This window comes from Notamacropus eugenii, chromosome 2, assembly GCF_028372415.1.
Source record: "Notamacropus eugenii isolate mMacEug1 chromosome 2, mMacEug1.pri_v2, whole genome shotgun sequence".
Taxonomy (NCBI): Eukaryota; Metazoa; Chordata; class Mammalia; order Diprotodontia; family Macropodidae; genus Notamacropus; species Notamacropus eugenii.
Window position 1 is genome coordinate 493097141 of NC_092873.1, and position 26985 is coordinate 493124125.

At 41.2% G+C, this 26985-nt stretch overlaps 1 protein-coding gene and 1 long non-coding RNA gene across 4 annotated transcripts in view; one reads left to right on the forward strand and one right to left on the reverse strand.

Annotated features, from left to right (window-relative positions):
- Positions 1–26985, forward strand: part of SAMD13 (sterile alpha motif domain containing 13) — a 50980-nt gene that overhangs the window by 20017 nt on the left and 3978 nt on the right. Inside the window, exons 1-2 of one of the 3 annotated variants that reach the window (XM_072648865.1) lie at positions 2266–2644; positions 14472–14583. In XM_072648865.1, the coding sequence (XP_072504966.1) occupies positions 2625–2644; positions 14472–14583 (132 nt within the window). In that variant the 5' untranslated portion in view covers positions 2266–2624. Of the gene's footprint in view, positions 1–2265; positions 2645–14471; positions 14584–24167; positions 25303–26985 lie in introns of those variants that run through there. The other 2 variants (XM_072648864.1, XM_072648863.1) reach the window with 2 other exon arrangements.
- LOC140529877 (uncharacterized) lies at positions 214–24202 on the reverse strand. Its single transcript, XR_011975714.1, has 4 exons — positions 24114–24202; positions 13927–13990; positions 2669–2916; positions 214–438 (listed from the first exon to the last, which is right to left on the reverse strand). It is a non-coding gene; the product is annotated as an uncharacterized lncRNA (long non-coding RNA).

The window sequence follows — 26985 nt, forward strand, 5'->3', positions numbered from 1 at the left end:
GAGTTGCCTCTTTGTCCATCTTTGTAACTTAAGTAAAAACTGGGAGGAAGAGCACTTATGATGTTTAGTATCTTGATTTAAAAGATAGTATACCCCCCATCCCTTTGTCATTGCACGTGTCTCCCCTTTCAAAACAAGTATAAAGTTGTTTCTTAAACTTTTGTGTTAAAACTTAAATATATAAGCAAAAGAAACATTATAAACTCACATATTAAAACTTAAATATAAAATAAGAGAAGAAAAAACATTGTGCTCAGCAGAACATCAGAGGATTCAAAATATACAGCAAAAAATTTCCATTTCAAGCAAGCCTTTATATCAAATACTACGCACTGTGTTGAGAGCTGTACATCTTTTTTGTGGTTGTTTTCTTTTAGGTTTTCTTTTGTTCTCTGCTGTACGCTTTTCCCCCCTCTTCCTTTTCGCTTGCACCCCAGGCTACAATTGAACATGATATTTATATATAGATATAAGTACAAAGTTTAAGAGAGTAAAATCCATAATATCAGCTGAGAGAATGGTCAAATTTTAAACATGAAAGCAATTAGGAAAAAAATTGTAAGTGGTGCCTTCAGTATACAGATATCTAAACCATATATCTTTTACAAACTAATAAACCCAAAGTATTTAAATAGTGTTTACATCCACCATATTCTAGAGAATATTTGTTTTCCTTTTCTGTTTCCTTAAAACAAGACTACTTAGATTAGATTCAGAGCAATACCTGAGCCTCTCTCAAACCCAGCCTAGCCCAGCCCATTGTGACTGGAAGATGGGGAAAGTTTCTTTAATCCTTTTTCTTGAGAAGTTCCCAGGGTCTACAAGGCTCCCCCCGGCAGTCTTAGGACTGCTTTTCCATAGTATTAATATTTATCATTTTGTTTTGGGGCATTTCTTAGTGATTTTCTTGCCCTGATCAATAAAGGCCATGCTACTTTGATGGATTCTCCTTTCCGGCAGCACTATTTTTCTCATTAATTGGGGGAATTTTATTAGTAGTGATAGGTGAAAGGCAGGTGACCAGCAAAGTTCTTTGTCCTGGCAAAGGGGCCGTTGGGAACACAGAGTTGAGTACTAGGACTGAGGTTGATCTTGATTCGTGGGTTGATCAAATGAGTACAATTCCAGAGTCCCATGTTTTCTCAATGGGGCTTCCATATGGTATGTCTTAACTCTCATCAGCTAACTCATTTAATTCTTTACAAATCATTCAGTTGCAAATGTTTCTAATTTTCTTGTTATTAGGAGGGACATAATAGCTGTCTTCAAGTATCTGATGTGCTATAATGGAGAAGAGGGAGAAGATTTATTCTGTTTGGCCCCACTGGATATTTCCTCACTGGGAGTTCCCTAGAAATGATTGGTCTAGCATAAACAACAACAAATTTCTATCTTAGATTGTAACGTAATCTTGGATTGAAGGAACAGTGGGTAGGTATTACAAAGACGAAAATTTGGTCTCAATGTAATTAAAGATTTATGGCAATTCATGGTATCCAAAATGGCAGTTGACTACCCCAGTGGTAATGGGTTCCTCCTCATGAAATGTTTTCAAAGGGCACTTGTTGAGTATATTATAGAGGGGAGTCTTGTTCAAGGATGGGTGGGATGAAATGGTCTCCCAGATGCCAAATCTGAGATTCTGTCATTCTGTTGTCTACTTCACTCTTGCTTCTAAATGAGGATTTCACATGGAGAAATCTACCCTTCAGAGGTAGTGTGGCCTAGTAAATAAAATCAGGATGACTTAGGTACAAATTGAATGACTGGGTAAGCCACAATCTCCCTGAACTTCTGTGTTCTCATCTGTTTCATGTGAAGATCAAATGAGATAATGAAATAAATAAAGCATTTATTAAGCACTTACTATGTACAAAGCACTATGCTAAGGACTGGAGATATAATAAAAGATATTCCCTAAGGAGCTTACATTCTAATGGGGAAATAACACCTATGGAAAATAATCTGTAAACCATATTGTAAACTTTTTAAAAGTGCTTATAAATATCAGCTATGTTTAAAATAATCATCACCCTCTATTTAAGTGCAACATGGCTTAGTGTTTCTCCTAAAGATCTTCATTTTAAAAAAGTTTTATCAATGCCTTTTGTCTTTATATCCTGTCATTTCTGGGTTGGAGGGGAACTTCCTCTCCCCTCCAGACTGAACACTCAGTGACAATCAAAATTAAGCAAAGACATCAATGTAGTGACTGTATCTGACAATTCTGTCCTTAGTCATCTCCTACCTCTTCTTTGTAAAGAGGGAGAGATAGGTGTTTCATTATCTGGTTTCCTGAGCTGAAGACTTCTTTTTTTGGTATTTGGTAATACTCCACTTCCTCCCCTGAAGTCTTTCTCTGACAGCTTATTGTGGCCGAAGGTGCCTGGACTGAGACTATGAAAAACAATGACTGGGAACCTGAAAATTGCAGCATGAAAAGGCTTTGGGAATAGGCCATGCTTTGTGGTTATAGTTAAAGGGAAAGAGGAGCAGAGAATGGAGAGGCTCTTCACTAGGTCATTGGCCACCAGAAGACAAATTTTCAGGAGGCCACAATCTCGAGCAATCTACCAAGTCAGAGAGGCTGTCATCACTTTGAATAGAAGGAAGCCCCCACACTGATGAAACCAAGATCTATGAAGTAAGTATTAACATCTACACTTACCGAGCATTGAGATTTTTCTCTATCGGGCTGTCTTAGTGGAGGAGTAAGCATGGTGTTGTGGAGAAACTCATTGGATGTGAAGACAGAAGATTCAATATGAGTTCCAGCTCTGCCCTAGTTAGCAGTCCTTGGACAACTTATTTCTCTCTCTGGGCCTCAATTTCCTCATGTGTCAACTGAGAGGGTTGGACTTGATGACCTCCAAAGGAGTTTTCTGTTTTTAAGTGATTTTGAAAATCTGAAAAAGACTTTTGTGCAGTGAGGGAAAAAAATAGGAGTCTTAAAATTAAAAGCTTATACGTTTTACATGACAGGAGAGAAGGTCAGCATCAGGCCAGAGTCTAGTGACTTGGAATTGTATGTCAAATTTAAGTTACTGATTTAATGAGCTTGTTTATCCAGTTTTTCCTGGCAAGCTACAGTTCTTCTGAGGTTAGGGCATACTGGGTGGGGGGAAGGGGAGAAGGAGAGAGGTTTAGAAGTAAGGTATGATAACTGTAAAGTACAAAATAATAGCATTGGATTTGGAGTCAGAAGATGGGTTTTCTGAATCCTGCCTTTGACAGGGCCGACCTGTGAGACCTTGGACAGGTCACCTAGTCTCACTGGGCCTTAGTTTCTTCACCTATAAAACTGAGGAGCTTAGATTCCATGACTCATAAGGTCCCTTTCAGCACTTTGACCTTTAACTATTCTTACAGAGCCATCATTTAAATGCATTGATGCATAGATGTATATGTTTTATTTTTTGAGACTCAGTCTCCCTATCTCACCCAGCCTGGAAGGGCAGAGGCCACTACTTAAAGTAGGTTTCAGCCTACTCTATTTTCTCGACCTCAGCTTCCTGAAGTCCCTCCATATTGGTGTCCTACTTCATGAGGACACCTGATTGGCTTGAGTTTTACTTCACCTCAGAACTCCCAGGTTTAAGCAGTCCACCATCCTCTGCCTCAGGAACAGCTGACCTGAGTCCCCATGCCCCACATAAAGTGTCCTTTTTTCTTGAAGTGAACCAAAAGGACATCATGTACATGCAAACACAAAAGAATACACTAAAATATTCATAGCTCCTGAAAATGAAATGTTCCTCTTATTCAGGGAAGATGCCTTCATTCCTGAAAATGACTAAGTCAGCACTGACCATGGTTTATACTTCACTCCCTGCAGATTCCAACCTCCTTTAATGCATCTTCTTCTAACCTTCTCTTCCCTGGCCAAGGTGATTTCCTTAGATTTAAAGGATCCTTATTTATTCCCCTGGGTATAGACCTCACTGTAGATGGAGGAAACCATTGGGATGGAATTAAAAAGAAAAAATCACCCATGAAGTGGCAGCATTTGGAAATTTTAATTCTGTGTTTCTACATAAACTCTAAGGGAGCATGGTGGAGGTCCGTGGTTGCATTTGGTCCCATACCACCAGTTGCTATAGCTACAACCTGTTGGCATTTTGTCTGGCATGTTGAATTAGCATCCTCTACCTGGCAACTTTAATTATTTGCTCATCTCTTTAAAAGAAATCCCATCCTGGTATAGAAATGAAAGCTACCTGTCCAGTTAAAAATAGTCCAATTAGAGTAAAGAAATTAAATAGCAGGATACTCAACTGCCTTGGTGGGTTTGCTACCACCAAGGTATGAAGTGGTCAGCCCTGCTGACCACTAAGAGAAGATTTCCATTCAAACAACTGGTACCTTGCATGGAAATCCATCAGCTGTCTGCTGAGCCCTGGACTGGCTCTTCACCAATGTTGTACAAGGTTGGTGTCTGACCTTGGTGACAGGCCTTTTCCACCCTAGTAAATGGAAGTGCCTTTCCTGCAGTGGAGAACTGTTGTTTTTAACACTGCATCTTTTAAAAATGTCGGTTGAAGCCTGCTTTAAATAGTGGCCTCTGCCCTTCCAGCCTGGGTGAGATAGGGAGACTCAGTCTCAAAAAAGAAAACATATACAACATCTGCGCAGAAGTGAGGATATGTTGCTGGGATTTGAATGAATGAAGTAATGAATGAATAAGTATTTACTAAATGCTTTTTGTCAAACACTATGCTAAGTGCTGGGGATACAAATAGAAAGATCAAGACAGTTATTGTTCTCAAGGAACTCTGTACTCTAATTGAGGGTGACAACATTTAAAAGAGCCCAGCTGCAGGGTGGATAGAAAAACCCCTGAGTCCTCAGTCGCCTGGAAGAAGGCCTACTGTTGATTTCAACCATACAGAAAGGAACCATTGCCCATTTCTGTTTATTTGCAGTTCTGCTCTAGAACAGGCTGGTAGAGAGGTCTTTGAAGGCTTGTGGTTTTAATTCAGTTCAAACATTGACCTCTCTCCTATGTATGGCACAGAGCTTTAGTAAATAAGATATTGTGGGTGCCCTCAAGGAATTGAGAAACTTGGTTCTAGAGAGACAAGAGCTGCAAATAACAAAGATGCCAATTAGAATGTGATAGAAAACCTGAGAATTTTCAGAAAAAATAGATAGCTTTTGGTTTGAAGATGGAGCCTTCCCTGGGTAGGATTCAGGCTTCTCTTTGGAATGTATTAGGATCAATGAATAATGTTCCTAATATTGATGAAATAGAGTCTAAATGCCTTGTTGAGAGTCCTTGATTCTCCTTTCTCCCTGTTATACCCACATTTGGGGCCAATGAATTGCTTCTTAGCAAAGAAAGGGGGGGGGGGCAGAAAGAAGGCAAATCGAGCCCAGGGTGACCTTTTACATATGCCATGGGGGACAGACATCAACACTAATGGGTCCCAATCAACATTTTTAAACTTTTGAGTAAGGGTCATACGATTCTAGGGCAAAGGGTAGGTTAACATGAGCCTACGATAAATTATTAGGATGAAAACAGATCAATGTGGTCAAGTTTCTGAGCATAAAAACAGGTACCATTTTGGAGTTATTTCGTAAAGGAAGAGGCATTTTGGATAGGGAACTAACTTTGAAGTGAAAAGGAAGTAGACTCAAGACCTGTCTCTGACATATATTGGCTTCATGAACTTGGTCAAATCAAATGACAGAAAGTTGCTTCTCTTCATTGGGAGAGGAAATTGACATATTATAAAATTCCCTACAATAATCAAATCATAGCTCTGAAACTCTCTAACTCCCTCCTGCCATTTTAAAAATTTTTTGTAATTACAAGTTCAAGTCTTTAAGCAAAGACTGGATGGCCATTTGTCAGATAGTGGAAATATTTGGGAATGGAGTTTTGTTATCAACCATGGCTTTCATTTGTTTGAGTCATCTTTTCCCTTAGTGAGCACAATGTTATCTGTGATGTGATTAGTGAAGTCAGGTTGAGGGTAGCCAAAGGGTGAGTTAGGGGAATGTCTACCCCACGCATGTGAAGACTTCCCCTAGTGAAATGGGGAGATGAGAAAAAATTGTTCCAATGGCCATGAAAGCAGCTCAGAGAGGCACTGTGGAGCTTGCTCAGGCATCCAACAGGCCAGGGTCATCCACTGCATACTGCGCCATCACCACTTGTCCTGAATTTTGTCTTGCTATTGGACTTCAGTGATTCTGGAAGAGAGTGAGGCTGATGACTTTGTGCTTCATATAAATCCAATTCACAAGCAAATCAAGACATCACCCTGTGATGTCTCTATGGGTCATCTTTGAAAATGAAGGATGACAGCAGTCTATACATAGTAGACAGATGCCATAGGATCGCAGATGTAGAGCTAGGGGAACTTCAGAGATCATGGACTCTAACCCACTCATTTTACAAATGAAGAAGTTAAGTTAATAATAAGCATTTATTAACCACCTAGTATGTGCCAGCCACTAGATTAGGAGACTTGCTCAGGATCAGAGAACTAGCAAGTGCTCAAGGCAGGATTTGTTCCGTAGCATCTTCCTGCCCCAAGAGAACACTCTCCTCAAGCATATGTAGGACCTGAGAGATTGCTTCTTCAAAATAAAATGGTTTCAGAAGTAAATTTAACTCTTCTCTGCCTGACATAAAGTGTGACAGTGTGTTCTATACCATGTAAAGATTCCCATGTTCTCATTTGCATGTATTTCAAACACCACCTACATTATGAATTTAGAAGCATTATGAGAATTGACTCACAAATGGGTGGATATGTGTTGTAGTTAATTATTTCCTTTTTATCTAGTATATAACTTGCTTGTACATATTTGAGTGTCTCTCGTTAGAGACTGTCTTTTGCCCTTTTTTTTTTTTTGTATCCCCAGTGCTTAGTACAGTGCCTGACATATAATAGGTGCTTAATAACTGCTTATTGACTGGTCTGCTGACCCACTAGTGGATTGAGCATTGGCTCTGGAGTCAGACAACGTGACTTCATTGTCCCACTTTTACTACTTACTCCCTGTGTGACCTTGGGCAAGTCACCTAAATTCTGTGATCCCCAGATTCCTCATATATAAAATGATGATGTCAGACTCAACAGCCTCTGAAGTCCCTTCTGGCTCTAAATCAGTGACCCTGTGGTCCAGTATCCAATTATTGAAATTCTTTCAATGTTGTCACCTTTCCTGACATAAATGATTCCTCCTCTGAGCTCTCCATTAGTTGGAAATCTTCAATTCAACATTTATTAAGTACCTGCTGCATGCAGAGGCTTTATGCTAGGTGCCAGGAATTAAAAAAAAAAGAAGAAACCCTGAAGGGGTTTACATTCAGCCGTAAGCAGAGGGTTTGGGTCTGCGGGAGAGGGTAGTAGCATTTCAACAAATTAGTATTATGCAAGATTAGGGACAAAAGTGTAAACAAACCATATGTAGTAGCAACGTCTGATGGAGAGAACAAGGAAGGCTGGGGACAAGAGCTGAGCCTGGATGAAAGGTAAGGGTTTGGAGAGGTGAAGTTCCTCCATATTCCTATATCCCAGGTGAAAGCAATACCTTCTGCAAGGACTGTCAGGTAGGAGATAGAATGTCAAATTTGAGGAATAGTTGGTTGTCCATTTTGTCTGGGATGTGAAGAACAAGAATGCTGCTATGAAATAAGCCTAGAAAGGCATATCAGAAACAGCTAACCAGGCTGTGGAAGGCCTTACATGCTTGGTTCCCCTTTCCATTGATAATATTCTAATTTTAATTTTAATTTTTTGTGTCCATGCTTGGTATCTCCCCTATGAAGCTCTGTCTTCCCCTCCCCCTGCCCAGTTCTATCTCTTTTTAGGTATCCCTAACACTTTAAGATATCCCATATATCATACATCCAATAAATGTTAGTTAAATGGAATCGAGTATTAAATGAATTTGCATGTGTGTAAAGTCATTCCAGTTTAATGCCCAATCATATTCTTTGTATTTTCAAAAGATCTGCACCTACAGTCTCTCATTTTATTGGGGCAAGACGAGTAGCCGACACTCAGGCGCCGCTTACAAGAGCAGCAAAATGTTAAGGGTGAATTTCAAGATCCAGGACTTGGCCTGCAAAGTAGCTGGAGACATTGATGCATTTAAAGGGGTGTAAAACTGAAGACGTGAGCGTGCCTCTAAATGTCAGCTCTTGAAGAAACTCAGGTCAGGTTATTTTATGGACAAAGTGCAAGCCCTGTCAAGGCGGTAAAGCTTAGACTGCATTCTCCAAATATCGGGTCTTGACTTCCTGGTTTTTTCTTTCTTCCTCTCCCCCAAAGTCCTTTGTAGATTAGATTGCTTAAGACTGTTGCTAAAGCTACTTCAGAGGTTAGCCTGGTATTCAGAAACATGAACAGCTAGGTTAGCCCCCTCCTTTTTGGCACTCTACTCTGATATGTCACTTCCCTGTTCAGTAAACTTCAGCTCCAGGAGAGAATATAAAATTCTCCATTTAGCTTTGAAAGCCCTTCAGAACCTGATGCCTTTCACCTTTCCAGTTTTTTTATACCTTACTCTCCTCCTTGTACTGTAAGATCCAGTGACAAGGGTCTTGCTTATCTTCGCATGAGACACTCACTCCAGGCTGCCTCCCTTGCCTGAAATGTTCTCCTTCCACATCTCTGTTTTCCGGCTTCCCTGGCTTCTTTCCCACTCACCTTCCTCAGCCTTCTCTCTAGGATTAACTCCAATTTGTCCTGTATGTATCTTATACTCAGGTAGTTGGTTTTCCTGTTGTCTAACCCATTAGAGTGTGGACATTTGAGGACAGCCTCTGTTTTTGCCTTTCCTTGTATCCCCCAGTGATTAGCACTGTGCCTGACATTTTGTTAGCACTTAATAAACACTTGTTAACTTCACTTGGTACTGATTAATTTGGTTCTTGGGCTATCAGTTGTTAGCTATCAGGATGAAGCTTGGGTAGACCAATGTAGGTTTTAGGATTGTTTCCAAAACCTTGGTTCTCATAGATTGTTTTAGATGTGGTCAAAGCAGAAATTTGTTTGCATATTTGTTACATGAGTTTTCTTTTTCTTCTTTTCAATGGTAGAAAAGGGAGATAAAATTGAGGAAGAAGGGGGAGAAATAGATTTTTGTTCATTTTTTACAAAATAAAGTTAAATTTTAAAATAGGTGAATAAAATTTTGTCTCCTCTTGGTACATTCCATTGAAGCAAGATGGTATGCTGGAAAGTAAGCTAGATCTAGCATCAGGACACCCAGGTTCAAATCCTGGCATTGCCTTTACGTAAGTGGCAAATCACTTCCCTTACGAAATTTCAGTTTCTTCATCTATGAGGGTGGACATTAGACCAGAAGACACTCAAAGTCCCTTCTAACTCTCAGGCTCTAATCTTTTGATCATTGTATATAAGGGAACGTTCCAGTGTCAACACCACTCTAAAATAACATTTTTAATTGATGTCATTTGTTTTTTATATTACCAACATTTCTCCCTCTAGCCCTCTTCCTTCTCCCCTCTTCCAGAGAAGCATTCCACATCCATTGCCACTCTAACTGATAAACAGCTGTGGTGAAATTATGTCTTCTGAAGCCTGCTGCTAGGGAATTTGACAAAGGCTCTGTTTTCTTGGTGCTCAGCCCTTTGTGGACACTTAGGAAACAATCTACCCTGTATAATTCATGTGATGCCACATCCCAGGAGATTGAGAATCAGGAATGCCTTCCTTTATCCACCCCAGAGAGGACAATGAGGACAATTATCCGTTCATATTTTTTTATATTCCCAAATGCAAGTAAGCTCCTTGAGGGCAGGGACTATGATTTTTGTGTGTATTCCCAGCACCTCGGGACCTGGCACCTAGTAAATTCTTTACCAAAAAATAATAATAGTTTATTATTTATTTTTAACATTCTTTTCTTCTTACATTTTTAATTCAAAATTCTCTCCCTCCAATCCTCTCCCTTACCCACTGAGAAGGAAGTAATACGATAACAATTATACATATGAAATCATACAAAACCTATTTCCATATTGGCCATATCGCAAAAAAAAAAAAAAAAAATCAAGAAAAATAAGGGAAGTGAGAAAATCATACTTCAATTTGCACTCAAAGTTTGTCAGTTCCCTCTCTGGAGGTGGACAGCATTTTTTCATCATGAGTCCTTTGAATTGCCTTGGATTGTTATATTGATAGTCACGTCTTTCACAGTTGATCAATATTACAACATTGTTACTGTGCACTGAGACCTTCTGGTTCTTCTCACCTCACTTTGAATCAGTTCATATAGGTCTTGCCAGGTCTTTTCTGAAACCACTCATCATTTCTTTTTTTTTTTTTTTTACTTAATAACATTTTACAATGTTGCCCTGGGCAAGTCATTTCACCTCTGCCTCAGTTTCCTCATCTGTAAAATGAGGATAATAAGAGCACCTACCTCCTGTAGCTGTTGGAAGACTCAAAGGAGATGTTTGGAAAGTGCCTTGCAAACCTTAAAGTGTTTTAGAAATGCTAACTGTAGTGGTCTTTTGATTTGGCAATGGAGGCTTTTGACGACCTTGAACAAGGTAGTTTCAGTAGAGTGGTCGTAGGGGAGCCAGGTTGAAAGGGATTGATGACTTAAAGTAGGTGGTGAGGAAGGAGAAAGAGCTAACATAACATATTCTTTGTAGACATTTGACGTTAAAGCATCGGAGAGAGGAGAGACAATAGCTTGAGGGGTTAGAAAGGTTAAGAAAAAAATTTTAAAAGAGGTTTTAAGCTAAGAGAGAAAGAGAAGAGATTAAAGATGTTAGAGAGAAAGAGGATCAACAATGGATAAGATCTAAAAGAAGATACGAGGAGGTTAATCAACAAACATTTATAAGCGCTTACTATGTACCCTGCCCTGTGATAGGTGCTGGGCGTTCAAAGACAAACATTATATAGCCCCCACCCTCAAGGAGATTTTATCCTTTCAGGGTAAACAATGCTTCTTCATCACAGTAGAGTCTCAGTGAAGAGCTTTTCCTCTTAAATAAAGGGAGAGTAGAAGATGGGGCTGGGGGGTGGATGTGGTCAAAGGACAGAGAAGTTTTTAGGTGGGGAAGCAGCTTGCTATTGTGGGAAAAGTCCTACAGGCCTGAGATTTGAGCAGCTTGAGGGCAGGACTGTCTTTCATCTCTTTTTGTATCTCTTGCATTTAGTACAATGTCTGACACATTGTAGGCCCTTAATAAAAATTTATTGATGGATCTAAATAGTAGATGAGGTGTGCTGTAAAGATCTTCCCTGCCCATTAATAGATCTCAGGTGGAATCCATTAAGGGAAACTTGATTAGGGGAGGCTTGTTTTGTAGGAAGGCCTACATCTTTTGTTAATTGTTGTGTGTGTCTGTCCTTTGTTACCAAAGAAGACCATGCCATCAGAGAAATGACAACATTACTTGCACTTGACTTTGTTTTGAGTGAGGGAGGGCTGTGCAGGTCACCAGCCTCACTTCTCCTCCAGAGTCATCTGAATCCAGTGACCAGATATTCATCAGGATGACTGGAGATGACCCAGGATGAGGCAATTGGGGTTAAATGACTTGCCCAAGGTCACAGAGCTAGTGAGTGTCAAGTGTCTGAGGTGAGATTTGAACTCAGGTCGTCCTGACTCCTGCACTGGTGTTCTATCCACTGCACTGCCTAGCTACCCCCTTGCTGTTAATTGTTAATGAGGCATTAGGTCACAAGGGTCATGATGCCCTCTGGCTCTGAAAAGTGTATATATACTCTGAGGTAAGGTTTTGCCTTGGAGCTAACTCTTTGTAAGAAGGTTCATCTGCCAGATGAGATTCTGGGTGGCTGTTAAGAAGCCCCCTGGCTTTGAAAACCCAGAAGTTGGTCCTTCTCCCTCTGGTAACTCTGTATGTATGTAATGGCCAGACAGGTGGATTTGTCGGTTGCTCTGTGATGTATGCATTGCTTGGGGTCAGACAGCTAGAAGCCCTAACTCTTGGTCTTTATTTCTCTGTTTGTATTTTCTCTGTTGGTATATATGATTAAAGAAGATTGTTGACCCCTCAAAAGCTGCTTTCCTTTTAGAAAAGCAACTCTAAGGACCTGTACTAGCCGGCCATCCTGCATGTGTCAGGGTACTTGCTGCTACATGAGGTCAGGAGGTGGGTTGGGGCAAGCGTTACTTTAGTCTATCAAGTCACTTAACCTGGAAGCTGTTAGATGTGCCAAGCGCTATGCTGGCCTTTGCAGATATTATTAGAAAAGTCCCCGCCCTCAGAGAACATAGGTTCTAATAGAGGATCAGTCAACAATTATTTATAATAATTTGTAATAATAGGAATAGCTATCATTTATAAAGCACTCTAGGGTTTGCAGAGAGTTTTGTGTATGTCAGCTCATTTGATCTTTACAATAACCCTGGGAGATAAGGTACTAATGTTATCTCCATTTTACAGAAGAGGAAACTGAGATACAGAGAAGTTAAATGACTTGCCCAAGATCACACAGCCAAGTCAATGTCTGAGGCAGGATTTGAACTGGAGTCTTCCCGACTCCAAATTCCATGCACTATCCTCTGTGCTGGTAGTATACCACTGGGTATAGAAAAGGCAAAAATGAAACATTCCTGCCCTGAAGGAGCTTCCAACATATAGAGATGGTGTCCAGGGAAGGGAGTTTGGATCTGGGCCATCAGATGGATTGCGAATGGAACCATGGGGCAGTTGCTTGTCATTTCCTTCCCGATAGTAATAGTTTGCACTGATTTAATTATTATTTTGACAGCAAGAGGTAGAAAGAAGACTGAACAGTGATAGATGGCTCAGCGGGCTCTGGTGTCCTGGTATGTGGCTACTTGGGACGTAAAACATGATCTGGGACCCCAAGATACAGTAGACTGAGGTGAATTTTTTCTTACCAGTCAGGGCAGTTCTATTCCATGCCAGGCCCCAAATTCTCCTGGAATGCAGAAGGGGGTCACTTCTAAGGGAATTCATGTCATATGTGGGTTGGACTAGATGTCCTCTGAGGTTACTTCTAACTTCCCAAACCTATGATTCTGGAGGCCAGAGTCCTAGTCTAGAGGGCCAAAGACTTGCTGATCCTGGTGGGGAAGAGGGAGCAAGTGACAAGGTACCCACACTTGATAGCCCTGGCATCTTGATAGATGATTTGATGGGATTCATAGAGAAGATGCTTAGGGATTATGATGTGTCCCTTGTCACACAGAAGTTAGGGCAGAGCAAGGCCTAACTTCCATCCGGTGTGAGGTTCTTTTCACATAAGACACAATGATGCAGAGGCCCCTCCTGGACTGCTGGGGTGGCAGGGAGGGTGCAGTGCTTTAGTGAGAAGCGAGAGAGGATTATGCTTACCTTGACCCTGTCCCTACAGTCTGAGACCAGTTTCATTCAGAAATAACAGAGTAAGCCCAGCTGAAATATTTCAAAGTTTAAGGATAAGAAAATAGACCTAAATTAGGATGGTCTTAATAGCTATGGGTGAAAGAAAGCTAGCTAGCTAGCCAAGAGAGAAGATACTTCAATAGCGAACAGCTCCCGTGGAGGAAAGGCTAAATGAATGGATATAAATGAAAGGACTCAACTAATAATTTCAGACCAAAAAAGTCAATATAGGTACAAGATCACAGGAGAGCTCTTTTTTTGATGTGATATTTAGATCTTCAAGGGATCTTAGATGTCATCAAGTCCACCTATCTTATTTTGTAGATGAAGAAACCAGGAAACTTGTAAGGGATGGAGCTGGGATTTGAGTCCAGGTTCTGTTACTCCAGATACATTGTTTATTCTACTCTACTAAGTATGGATGCAAATAATCCAACTTCAGATGAACTCTGAAGTCCTGACAGCTTGAAATCCATGGTCCTGGGGACCTCAGATACAAGAAGTGCATCTCTCTAATCAGGGTTGGACAGACTCTACAAAGGAAGCCAGATGGATCATCAACATACCTTGCCAGTGGTCACTTTGCACTCCTTGCTGATAATCCTCCATCCTTTTCTCCTGCCATGCTCCCTATGAAAATGCAGAACAGCAAGTAAACTCAGAGGTCATAAAATATATACCCCTTTGCCTTACAGAACTCCTTAGCCCTAACTAGGATAAGCACTGATAAATGACATCCCACATTTTTTCTCATTCATTCATTCCACACACATTAATTAAATGTTAGTGTAGGCTGGGTGCTGGGCTGGGTCTCATGTCTTAAAGTTCTAATAGTTTATAAAGACAGGGTATTTTGGTTTTCCAGTTCTGGAGTTTGGTGTATGTATAGCCAGCCTACAGAGAACACAAGGGAGCAGTACTGAAAGATGGCTGAAGAACATACTAATTACCACGTGGGCCCTCAGAGATGAGGGAAGATTTGCAGAGCTCACTGAGTTGGCCATGGCTCTGCAAGTAGGGACCCAAGTCATGAGTGCTGTCCTTGGTGCTTTGGGCATGTCTTGCGCCCAGCCATGATGACCATCTGTCTTTCTGAATTTGCATTTTTCAGTGACGAGGAGAATGGGAGACCACCTGACCCTGTGGACTGGGCCGTAATAGATGTTGTCGATTATTTCCGTACAGTGGGATTCGCTGAACAAGCCATTGCTTTTCAGGAACAGGTAAAATCTATCTGGGAAAACAGCTATTGATTTCTGGACACAGCCAGTGTGGGACTTGTTTGGTTTGACTAGATGTGTCTGTAACAATCTTTGGAATGTCCTCTGCACTGCACCTGAGGACTGAGAATCAGATGAGAAAGATGATAGGAAAAAATGAGAAATGAGATATCCATGAGATTGTGAGGTTCCTCCGGGCAGGGTCTATTTTGGCTTTTCCTTGCATCCCCACACTTTGCAGAATGCCTGTCACACACTAGGCACTTAATGTACTCTTGTTCACTTGATAACTTGGAGAAGAGCCCCAGGATGTAAACCAAATGCACAGTCTGAGACCCAGCCCCTCCCTACCTACAACCACTTTTTCAATAGAGATATCGATGCCCCTTGAAAAAGGGAAGTCTTGTTCTCTGCATTTGTACCTCCAGCAGTTAGCACCTCAGCTGGCACAGAGTAGGTCCTTAATAAATGCTTATTGGTTGACTTTTTGATTGAGAGATGATCATAACCTCAGCCCAGACATGATTAGAAGAGCAAATTAGGAAGAACAAAAGCAACCCTAGCCAGGGGCTAGGGATTCGTTGTCATGTTGGTAGGCAGTTAAGTGCCACAGTGTATAGAGTGCTGGGCCTAGACTCAAGGAGATCTGAGTTCAAATCCTATCTCAGACACTTGACCATGTGACCATGAGCAAGTCACTTAGCCTCTGTTGGCCTGAGCTTCCTCCTCTCTTTGATGGGGATCAAAACAGCACCTGCCTCCCAGGGTTATGGTGAGGAGTAAATGAAATAATCACTGTGAAGCACATAGCTCAGTGCCTGGCACAGAGTCACTTGTTGCTGTTTGTCCTTTGTTCTCAAAGAGGACCATGGCATCAGGGAGGTGACACAGTGGCATCAGGGCCATGGCGCCATGGCATCAGGGCGGTAGTGCTGTGGCATCAGGATGGGGACGCCATGACATGCAAGTCATTGGATTGAAGTGAGGCAGGGCTGTGTAAAATCACTGGCCTCACTCTCTCCTCCAGAGCCACATGGGTGCCATGGCCAGATATGGATTAGGACAACTGGAGAATACTAGATAACTCTTAGCTATTACTATTACCATTATTAGTCTCAAGCTAAGTCATTTTTCCAGAAGGGCTATCTAGGTCCTTGGAGCAAAGGTTGGTGATAGGAAACAGAGAGATGGACAAGGGGAGATCACCTCCTATAAACCTCCACCTCCAGGCATCTTTAACCCAGCAAGGATACATCAATGGTTCCACTCACGGCCCTGTTGGGTTAGTGCTGCTTCACCCTCCCCAGCACCTGAGGGGGTATAGGGGAGGCTAAATGGGCGTCAGCAGCATGGAAGCAGTTTGGGAGCAAAGAAGACATCATTATGGAGAGACTGGATATGCGAAATCCACCAAACTTAATTTACTTTTCTAAGTTGACAAATACTGAAAGGGTCTGTAATTTGTACGGTTGTGGGGATGACTTTACCATACACATGTGATGGTGTAAGGATTTCCTTAAATAGATGGCCTTCAGGATTGTCTGTAACAGAAAAATTTACCACCCTTCAAGCCAGCCTGGTGTTGAGTCCCTCTGCACTGGGTCTGGCACGAATGACCTGCAGATCATCCCTTAATGGACCAATCCTTCAAACCTTTCCAGCTAGGTGGGAGCCCTCAGAGGTTGGGCTCTGTTTGCAGAGCTTTGGAGAATATAGGTTCATAGATACAGGACAGTGAAGTGAAGAGTGAAAATTTTGGTGGAGGGTTTCCTAACATGTAATACAAGAAAATGAAGCCTTCTGGGCTGCAGGATGTTGATGAGTAAAGGAATTCATCCTTCTGTCCAAACTTCCTTCCTCATTCAGCTTCTGGTTATCTCCAGCTGTTGGTTGTTTGGCTCAGTTTCAGAGAGGCAGATGTGTAAGAGGGATGGGGATCTTCGTTTGGTCTGATAGCAAGAATACATGTTTCTAAAGAGCTTCTTGTAACTGTCTTCTGACACTGACAGTACAAACATTATTATCCCTATTTTACAAATAAGGAAACTGAGACTCTGAGAGGTTAACACAGGCTGCAGGTAATATTCTAAAGATGCCTACATAGAATTATGGATTCAAAGCTGGAAGGAATCTTACCATTTGGCCCAATGATCGTTCTCATTTCAAAGATGAAGAAACTTTGGTCCCATGACTTGATTTGTCCAGTGTCACAATGTGAGTAAATTTCAGAACTGACCAGTTTGCTCTCTAGCTGTAATGGCTTCCTTCAAACCTGATCCTTGTCTTCTTCCTTCTATTTATTTGATTACTCCAAGAATCATAGCTTTGAAAGGTGTCTAGTGGGCTGGAACGTGTTTCATCTTTGTTGTTAAAGGCATGGTGTCCATTGGATTAATGCAGTTGAATAACTCCTTTCTAAAATTAAAAATTTAAATGATATTTTAAAAGATTAGCCAAAATGAGTTAACAAATGTCCACAGGCTGGAGTCCTGGTTGTCCTGAAGCCCCTTTGCTTCTGAATTGAGATGGCTGCAGCCCAGATTAGAAGAAGGGGATAAATATTCTTTTTGGCACATCCAGCATTCTTCAAAACTCCCAAGAAGAGTTTCAGAAGTGGAAATAGCTCAGCTCAGAGATGTCCTTTGGAGAGAGGCCTTGCCAGGGCTGACCTTGCTTGTCTGGCACAGGGAAACTGGGAGTTGAAATGAGAATGGTTCTTCCTAAAGCTTTTTCATTCAGAAATGCTTTGAGGGAGAAAGATAAAGTCTTGTCGATCCAACTGACCTTGAAGCCTGAGAAATGGGATCCCTGGGGAATTGAGTTGTATGAGTGTGGTCCAGCAGCCAGATGGATTCTTATTCTCATGGAAGAAAGGAGGGGAGGGATGGGACTGAGGAATCCTCTAGACACATTTGGAATCTCCTGGCGACTTCTAAATTCTCATCATTTTTCTTTCCTTCCCTGATTAATAGACAAAAGACTAGTGTAGTTGGGGCTGACCTGACTTTTGTCTCCCTTGAGGAGACAAGACAAACAGGTCACCATATTTTTCCTAATGACAGCGAACCTGAATCTTGGGTAATCTGATTCTCCCCTCAGTTGAAGACAGGGGCCTTCCATTTTTGGTTAATAGACAGGGAAGTTCCAAGACATTTTAATTATTCCAATGAACTCTCACCTTAAAGTCCCAACTCTAAGAGGATCCTAACCTCAGTGATGGCTGGAATTTTTGACCTAGCCATGTCCTTTCAGGTATAGCAGCTGGGGGACCCCAAAGCAGTACTGTATACCTTGATCCCCTCTCTGAACTCTGCCTTGCCACCTCATGTAAAGTGTGGTTTTGATAGAACAGGGCCTAGAATGGACTCAGTCCACAGTGGACTCAAGACAACACCACTGTGGCCTAGCTCTTCATTCAGGTCAGGAGTTCACTGCCTTGTTACTGCAGCCATCTTCCCCATTGAACAGGTCCACCATTGCCAGCTTTCAAAGTGTGTCTTTCTACATGTGCCAGGCTAATAGCCTGTTATTGGCTAGGGCATTGCTATAGCAACCAGCTTCAGTTGTCTCCTTTTCCCACCTCCGAGGATGTCAGGCCATTAAGTGTGGTTTGTTTGGAGGCCAGGAGCAGTCCTGGACTGTGTAGACTAGTGTCCAGCAGGGATGCTGGACTAATTTGGAGACCTCCACTTACTTCCCCATTTTCTGTACAGCTGGGCCTGTCTGGGGTACAATCTTCTGCCTTGGATAATTCCTAGAAAATGATTTGAGTCATCTGCAGAAAAGACCTCTTGAAGGGAAAATGTGATCTCCCTCTGACCATTGACAGGCCATTAATGCATTCACTTGGAGTTGTTTCTCCATGAATGATTCTGGGCTGATTGATCAACACATTATCCCACAGAATCTCAGCCTTGGAAGGGACCTCAGAGTATTTTCTGTACAGGCTGTACCGGAGCAAGAATCCCTCCCACAACATCCCCGATGGGTCAGCTAGCTACTATCTGAAGGCCTCCCAAGGCAGCCTGTTCCACTTTGGCATCCACCCCTGCAGCTTACACCTGCTATCCTTATTTCTGCCCTGTGGGGTCAAGCAGAGCAAAGCTCAGCCCTCTTCCTCATGATGTCAGTAATAATAATGCTTTAAAATTTGTAAAGGGCTCTACGCTTGTTCTCTCATTTGATCCTCACAATAGCCCAGAAGAGGGTGAAGAGAGCACATAAATTCTACAGGTATTATTATCCCCATTTCAGAGAAAACTGAGGCTGGTACGGTAGATGGATTGCTGGACCTGGAATCAGAAAGACCAAGGGTTCAAATCTGGTCTCATATACTTACTGGCCATGTGACCCTGGACAAGTCACTTAATTACTGCCTGTCTCAGTTTCCATATCTGTAAAATGTAAAAAAAAAAAAATCTGTAAAAAAAAAAAAAGCACCTCTTTCCCAGGATTATTGTGAGGACCAAATGAAACAATAATTATAAAGCACCTGGCACGTAGTAGGTGTTCTATAAGTATTATCTATTATGATTGTTGTTGCCATCAAATGACTTTAAATCCCACTACATCAGTGCTCTTTCAAATAGTCCTTCTGATACTTGATGACCACTTTTTGTGCCCTGCTCATGCTTCCTCCCAGCCCAATCTTGTCTTCTCCAGGCAGACATCCCCACTTCCTTTAAGCTGATCTTTGTGGCAGCCAACAAGAGTGTGTTGCTCATCTGTTGTGTGGTAGGCATTGGGGGAAGGGATTCGGCACAGAGACAACAAAGAAAGCAGTTGTTTCAGTTGTGTCCAACTCTTCATGACCCCATTTGGGAGGGTTTGTTGGCAAAGCTACTGGAGTACTTTGCCTTTTCCTTCTCCAGCTCATTTTATAGATGAGAAACTGAGGCAGACAAGGTGAAGTGACTTACCCAGGGTCACACAGCTAGTAAGTGTTTGAGGCCAGACTTGAACTCATGAAGATGAGTCTTCCTGACTCCAGCCTGGTGCTCTATCCACTACATCATCAATAAAGCAGTAGCAGCTTTCAAAGAGCTTACACAGTATGGCATCTTCTCTTAGTTTCCCACCATCTTGGTGCTGCCCCTCTGCCTTTTGCCTGATGTCATTGGATCATAGGGACATGGATTTAGAGTTGGAAGCAGCCTCAGAAACCTTTGTCCCTTCATCTCATAGATGAGGAAGCTGAAACACAGAGGGTAAGGGGTTTGCTCCTAGGTATCTGAGGTAGTCAGGTCTTTACCTGAGCTGGAAGAGGCCTCAGAAGCCATCTGGTCCATCTCTTCCATTTTACTTAGGAAGAAACGGAGACCCAGAAAAGCTAAGTGATTTGCCCCATGTCCTACAGCCTCAGAGATGGCATTTAAACCCAGATCCCCTAAGTCCAGAGCCAAGGCCCCTTCCACTACCCCATGCTGACTTCAAAGCTTCCAACCCCTTCACTTTGCAGATGAAGCCATCGAGGCTCACAGAAGAGTGACTTACCCAGAGCCTCACAAGTCTAGCTGGAACTTAACAAAGGTAATCCTAGGACTCTTTTTATATTGGTTCTGATTATCACCATCCCCAAGCTTGAAGTCACATATCAACAGGAAAGGAAGGTCTTTCAATCCAGTGTGGCATTGACAGTATTTCCATTGAATACCAACTCTAGGTCACAGCAGAAAAAGTCCCTTTACCTTTGGAGTTCTTCTTTTCCTGTCTCTCCCAGCCTACTTATCCCTGCCTGGAGCTCAGAAAGCAAAGACTTTCCTTCTCTTCTTGTCTTTGTCATGTAGACTCCTCCAGTCATTACAACTTGAGTGACATCAACTGCTGTCCCTAAAATGTTACTTGCTCTTAAGACAATTTTCTTTTCTCAGTGTTATGACATCATAGAATACAGCCCATGATGTTGAATTAATTTCACTCTATTACTCCATCACTCACCCACACCGAGTAGAACAGTATTTCTCTCTATATAATTACTCACTTAGCATTTCTATTGGACTTGCTCACTTGAAACATCTTTTCCCCTTTAGGAGATAAAAGAAAAAGTCAGGCAGGATGACGTTTTCCCAAATGACCAGATCACTGACTTGTGATCCTTTCTGGAGGGTGGATTGGAGCTGAGCTAATCAAATCAAATAAAACACACCTTGATGCTTCTCATCAAGCAACTACCCTCAAACTCAGTAGCAAAGTGAGGAAGCCACTTTAAGCAATTAGCAGCACTTGTTGAGTGGGGGAGGCTTCTGAAAGAAATATTCTGAAGGGTCTTCCATTTTGGTGGGTACGTACATTCTCCACTGATGGAATTCACAACCCTTCTTTGATACAACTGGCAGTCTTCTTGAGCTGCTGTGGCCAAAAATGTCATTCCTTTTAGCAACCCTATTAATTATTGTTATTCGGCCATATTTCAGTTGTACCCTACCCCATTTGGGGTTTTCTTGGTAAAGATACTAGAGTGGTTTGCCATTTTCTTCTTCAGCTCATTTTACAGATGAGGAAACTGAGGCAAGGAGACTTAATTGGCTTACCCAGGGTCACAGATCTAGTTAAGTGTCTGAGGTCAGGTTTGAACTCAGAAAGATGAGTCCTCCTGACTCCAGACCAGGAACTCTATGCATTATGGTGTCACTTGGCAGGTCAATACTATTAATGAGCTTTTGTAATGTAGTAAGGTTCATCCGTGAATGAGAAGTCATTTCCCGTGTGGGGATAAATCCTGCCTGCCTTTGAGAATTTCTGCCATAATCAAGACCATAGGATCAAAGAGCCCTTGTAAGGCTAGATCACCCAACCCCCTCATTCTTATAGATGAAGAAATCAGAGAATGCTAGAGAGATGAATTGAGTTGCCAGGGGTCATACAAGTGGATATTAGTAGAGAAATCAGAACCTTCCAATCTGGAAGTTACATTTATTTCCATTAGGAGTATTCTTTCCTATAAAAACCAAAGTCTGAAAGCTTTCAAGAAACCTTGACACCTTGATATTTCAGACTTCAGTCAGCTTAAAGTGTTGAGGAGCATCATGGGAAAGGAAGAAAATAATATTGAACTTTTGTCATGGATGAGAATTTCAATGCATGCAAATGCAAAAAAAATTAAAACTCATCAGAACAAATATAAAACACAACAAAATAGCCAGTAATTGAAAACACAATATGTAGAAAAATGGCATTTAGAATTCTTGACTGAATTGGGAATACCCTACAACAAATGGGAAAATATTAAATGGAATTTTAAAGAAACTGAGTACAAGTATTCTTCCCTGTCTGGTCACCTGATCTATGGAATTTCAGTCCTCCAGAATGAATCAATAAGAAAAATGGTTTTACCTGAAGACTCACAAGAATAGAAATCCAAAATTCCTTCTAAAGATGTTTTAAGATAACAGCATCAATAAATATCAATATATTCCTTGTCTTATCCATTTTGTAAGATGATGGCTGTCTCTGTTCGACATTCCTAGAGTGTTTATTCTTCCCTACTCTTCTTTGTGGGGCAGCTACGTGGCCCAGTAGATAAAGTGTTGGGCCTGGAGTTAGGAAGACGCCTCTTTCTGAGTTCAAATCTGGCTGAAACCTACTAGCAGTGTGACCCTGGGCAAGTCACTTAACCCTCCTTGCATCAGTTCCTTCATCTGTAAAATAAGCTAGAGAAGGAAATGGCAAACCTCTCCAGTATCTTTGCCAAGAAAACCCCAAATGGGGTCATGAAGGGTCAGATACAACAACAGCATTCTTTTTTGCTGTCTCGGCAGGCACAATAGCTAGAAACGGTGATTGCTTCACCGTTCATTCTTCCTTTCTCCTACAACATCGTTTACTCCCTTGCTTCATGAAACTAGACTCTCTGGCCTATTTTATAGTCAGAGTCAGTGAGGGAACTGGATCTTGCTCAAGAGTTGAAATTTTCTTTTGTAGGAAATTGGGTTGGTAGATACCTAATTCTATCTCTTCAGGGGTAGCTGCATAAAAAAGTGCTTTCAGTTGGAAAGGAGGGTGGGGCTAGTGCTCATTTCTGTCCAGAAGAAAAGTATCTCAATATGATCCACTTGGAATCAAAGATTCTATGATAGGTATTCAGAGGGAAAGTTCTATAGGGATTTCATAGCTATATAGGTATATGCAAATCCATATATTTGTAAAGCTGCTATGGCCATCATACAAGTATTAAGAAATATTGCATGCTCCCCTGTTTTACTTTTCAGCTTTTCCTAAGTCCTTATCACAGCTTGCTTTGTATTTTTCATAATTCTGTAAACCTAGGGCTCCTTAAAACCACTATGTACTGCACACTTTGTTATTAAACTTGAGTGATAGCAAAATCAGGCCAACAATTCTGGGGCCACTTAGCTATTTTTTAACAATATAATTTTTATAATAAATGAAAAAAAAGATCCATTTGTAAGGTTGCCTGACTGTTGTTGTTTATTTAAGATTTAGCTCATTTGTTTAATGAGATATTTGTAATGTAATTTGCAAACCATAAAACAAAATATAAATGCTAGCAACTATGATCACAACTATTAATAATTTGTTGTTTTCATGTTTGCTGTTCTGTTCAGAAAATACACATGGCTACGTTTGTGATTCAATGAAAGGGTATTTTTTTAGATGACCTTCCTGGATGCAATTAGACATTAAGCCTGGTCACGCTTATACATAATTTTTCAATTGTTTTAATTTATGAAGGATAAATACATATTATACTTGAGAGTTCAAAGGTGACTTTAAAGGTCCTCATCTTGAAGCAAAAACGAAAAGGAAGCCAATTCATCCAAGAGTGATTCATCAAATGTTGATTACCCATCTACAACTTGGGAGAGACTCTAAGTTATGGAAAGATAGGGACAAAAGTTGGACCCTAGGAGCACAACATAGTATATTAGAAGGCTCAGGTCATGTCTTCTCCTTCATACCTCCCAATTGTTGTACTCCCCAAATTATTGAATGTGTCTACAAGTAGCCTGTGTTTGTCTTATAAGTTGACCATCTTGAGAGAATGTGAGTTTTATTTAGCACAGGAACCGATTCATTTTTTACCTTTTGCCCCAACTGAAGTGCTTAGCACAGAGAGTAGAGGCCCATAGTCAATCCAACATGAGGCTCCTAGATGCCATATATATATATATATATGTATATGTATATATGTATATATACACACATATATATGTATATACATATATATGTACGTATGTATACGCACACACATACACATATATATAATCCCTTACAGCTTTAAATTTATAACCACACACACCATACACACACACACACACGCACACAGACACATACATATATAAATAACCCCTTACAGCTTTAAATCTATACCCTTCGGTTCTTATTCTGCTTTTTAAGACATCCTTTATCCCAAGGTTCCCTACAAGTGAAAATAAAGATCATCCTTCCTCCCAGGGTGAGGTGTATATGGTGAGTACTGATAATATAACTCCTCTCTCATCTACCATTGTCTAGCAACAGGTATTAGGTAACACAGGTATGTGTAACTCTGTTAGGTCACTGAAAGTACTAACCCTCACAATGAGCTGAACTGGATTTTGTGCCTGGTACAAATGCAAAGCCTTTTTTTTCTGACTGTTGCTTCAGCTGAGGTCATCTCCTTTCTGAGCCAAGGCAAACAGAAAACACACCCCATCACCAGGTGAGCCCAGCACTGGCTTTTAGGACCTCTGGAATACTTCATCTTCCTCTCTGTGCCATGATCCTCACATTTCCACCAATAAGATCTCAAGGCAAAACTCAGCCCTCAGAGTCATTGGCTGAGAATTCTGAGCTCACAATCACTCCATCACTGGCAATGAGGTGCTGAGGACAGGGGGTTAGAAATTCCAGAGGACACCAAAGTGGGGTTTCTTCCCCAGAAGAAAATTTCTGCCAAGGAAACAATGTGGTAGGAAAGAGAGCGGGGTGGGTCTTGTGGTTGGTTAGAATAGCAAGCTGCTATCCATCCTTCACAGGTGTGTGGGAATTCCTCAGGCAACAGGCTGTTCAGTGGAGCAGTTCACTTAATGTTGTTCCTGAGTCCAGTGAAAAAGCATGGTGAATTACTATAAAATTCTGGGGGTACCTCGGAATGCCTCGTCAGCTGACATTAAGAAGGCTTACCACCAGCTGGCCTTGCAGGTTCATCCGGACAAGAACCCAGAGAACAGGGAAGCAGCAGAAAAGAAATTCAAGCAAGTGGCCGAGGCCTACGAGGTCTTGTCCGATGCCAAGAAACGTGACGACTATGACAGTTCCAGAGAGAGTTACATCAGAAGAGAAGAGAAAGGAGACAGCAGTCGGGAGACGAGTCAGCTAGAGGAAAATCTGAAGTTCCAAAGGCCGCACAGTGTCTTTCAGGGTGTTTTTGATGAGGATGACCTCCTTTCAGGGGATTTTTTATCTACAAGCCGTGTGAGCAGTGCGGGGGGTCGACGTCGGCCCAGGGCCAGGGGGAGGTATTATACTTCCATTTTTGATATGGCCCCCATTTTGGACACAGGGTTTTCCACCTTTGTGATGCTGAGTTCAGGAAGTACCGGCTCTGCCTGGTCCTTCATACCATTCATGAGCAATGGCCTGGGTCACTTCAGACTGGTCACCACCTGCAGTCAGATAGTAAGTGGCAGGAGAATTGTAACAAAGAGGATTTTTGAAAATGGAAGAGAGAGGATCGAAGTAGAGGAGAGGATGATCCACTAGGCTGCTCTGCTACAACTGGTAAGGGAGGAGAAGACCTGTAGTACACAAGAGGCATATGTGAAGCTGGTCCAGGGAAGGGCTGGTAGGAACACCCTAGTTCATTGGGCTATGGAATAGTAATAGAAATGAAAGAAATAAGTAGCCTACTTATTAGTGCTTTAAGTTTGATAAGCACTATTAATATAGTTTGCTGGGTTACATTATTTTTTGTTAAATGATTTTCATTTTCTACAAACATCAAACAGTTTGAAGGACAAAGTTACCAAATGTATTATTATTTTAAAAAATTTAGAACTTCTTTAGCAATGGAGGCAGCAAATTATGGTGGAAAGTTAGGGATCAGAGGACCTGGGTTCAAATCTTTTGCTTGTTTTCTGTGTAGCTTTAGATTAAGTCACTCAGTACTTTTGACCTTTAGTTTTCTGATCTTCAAAATGAAAGTTTCAATCTACATGATCTTTGAGATTCCTTCTAGATATTAATCTGTGATATTTGTGATTAATCAGTAAAAGCTATCATGAAAATAACCAGTTATTTGTATCAGGTCCCTTATAACATGCTAATTCATACATAAAAAATGTCACATATATGTATAATATATATGTATGTAAGCATGTGTGTGTGTGTGTGTATATAAAATACAGGTGGAAAGTTACCACAGTCTTTACAATTTGGGTTCATGGATTTTGGACTGAAAGGGAACTTGAATCTGGTTTCACTGCTTCACTTTGCAGGTGATGAAATTGAGAACTAGTGAGACTGAGTGACATTTTTGAAGTCACACAGATAGGCAGCAGTCGGGATTCAAACCCAGGTCTTCTGCTTCTAAATCTAGGATACTCTCCATCTCTCCATGTTACTTCCCTAGAAGGGACACTTAGTAGAACTCTTGTCAGACATTTTTTCCCCATTTAAAAATTTTACATTTTTACAGGGAATACTTGGTATGTGGGTGGTCAATTCCACCTTGCCTCCATGGTGAAACGACATGGTCCCACTTAGAAGGGCAGAAAATCTTTGCACCTGCCTTGATGAGTAATTTATTTGGAATCCCAAACTCCTCATCTGTACAGTGATAGTAAGATCTTCCCCACCCACATCACAGTGCTCTTGTGAACAGCAAATGAGATTAATACGACTGGTGAGTTACATGATAGAAGCCACTGTCATTATTGGAGACTGAGCATTGTGGTCAGGAGGAACTGGTTTTACATCCTCCCTCTTGCGACTTAGTAACTGTGACAGGGGGCAAATTACTCTCTCAGTTTCAGGTTCCTCATCTGTAAAATGGGGATAATAATATGCACAGGACCTTTCTCAAGCATGGTTGTGAGGTTCAAATGAAATAATGTATGCAAATATTGCCATCACCACCATGCTAACTAATATGATGAATGTAAATAGCAAGAAGGAATCATTTAACTAATTCCTTTCAGTGTCTTTTTTGGCTAAAATATAATCATTTTTGTATGTGTATATAAATATATAAAATGTGTGTATTTATAGATATATAAACATAAATGTAATATGTGTATAATATATATGGATGTTAACTGTGTATAAACATATTTGCATATGTGTATATATTTACATATATGTGTAGAAGACCTCTCACCTTTGTTGGTGTCATTGGCAGATACTGGTCAGTGATAACTTGTAAGTTTCACATTCCTTCTTTCTCAGCAAAGGGAGCCCCAGTTT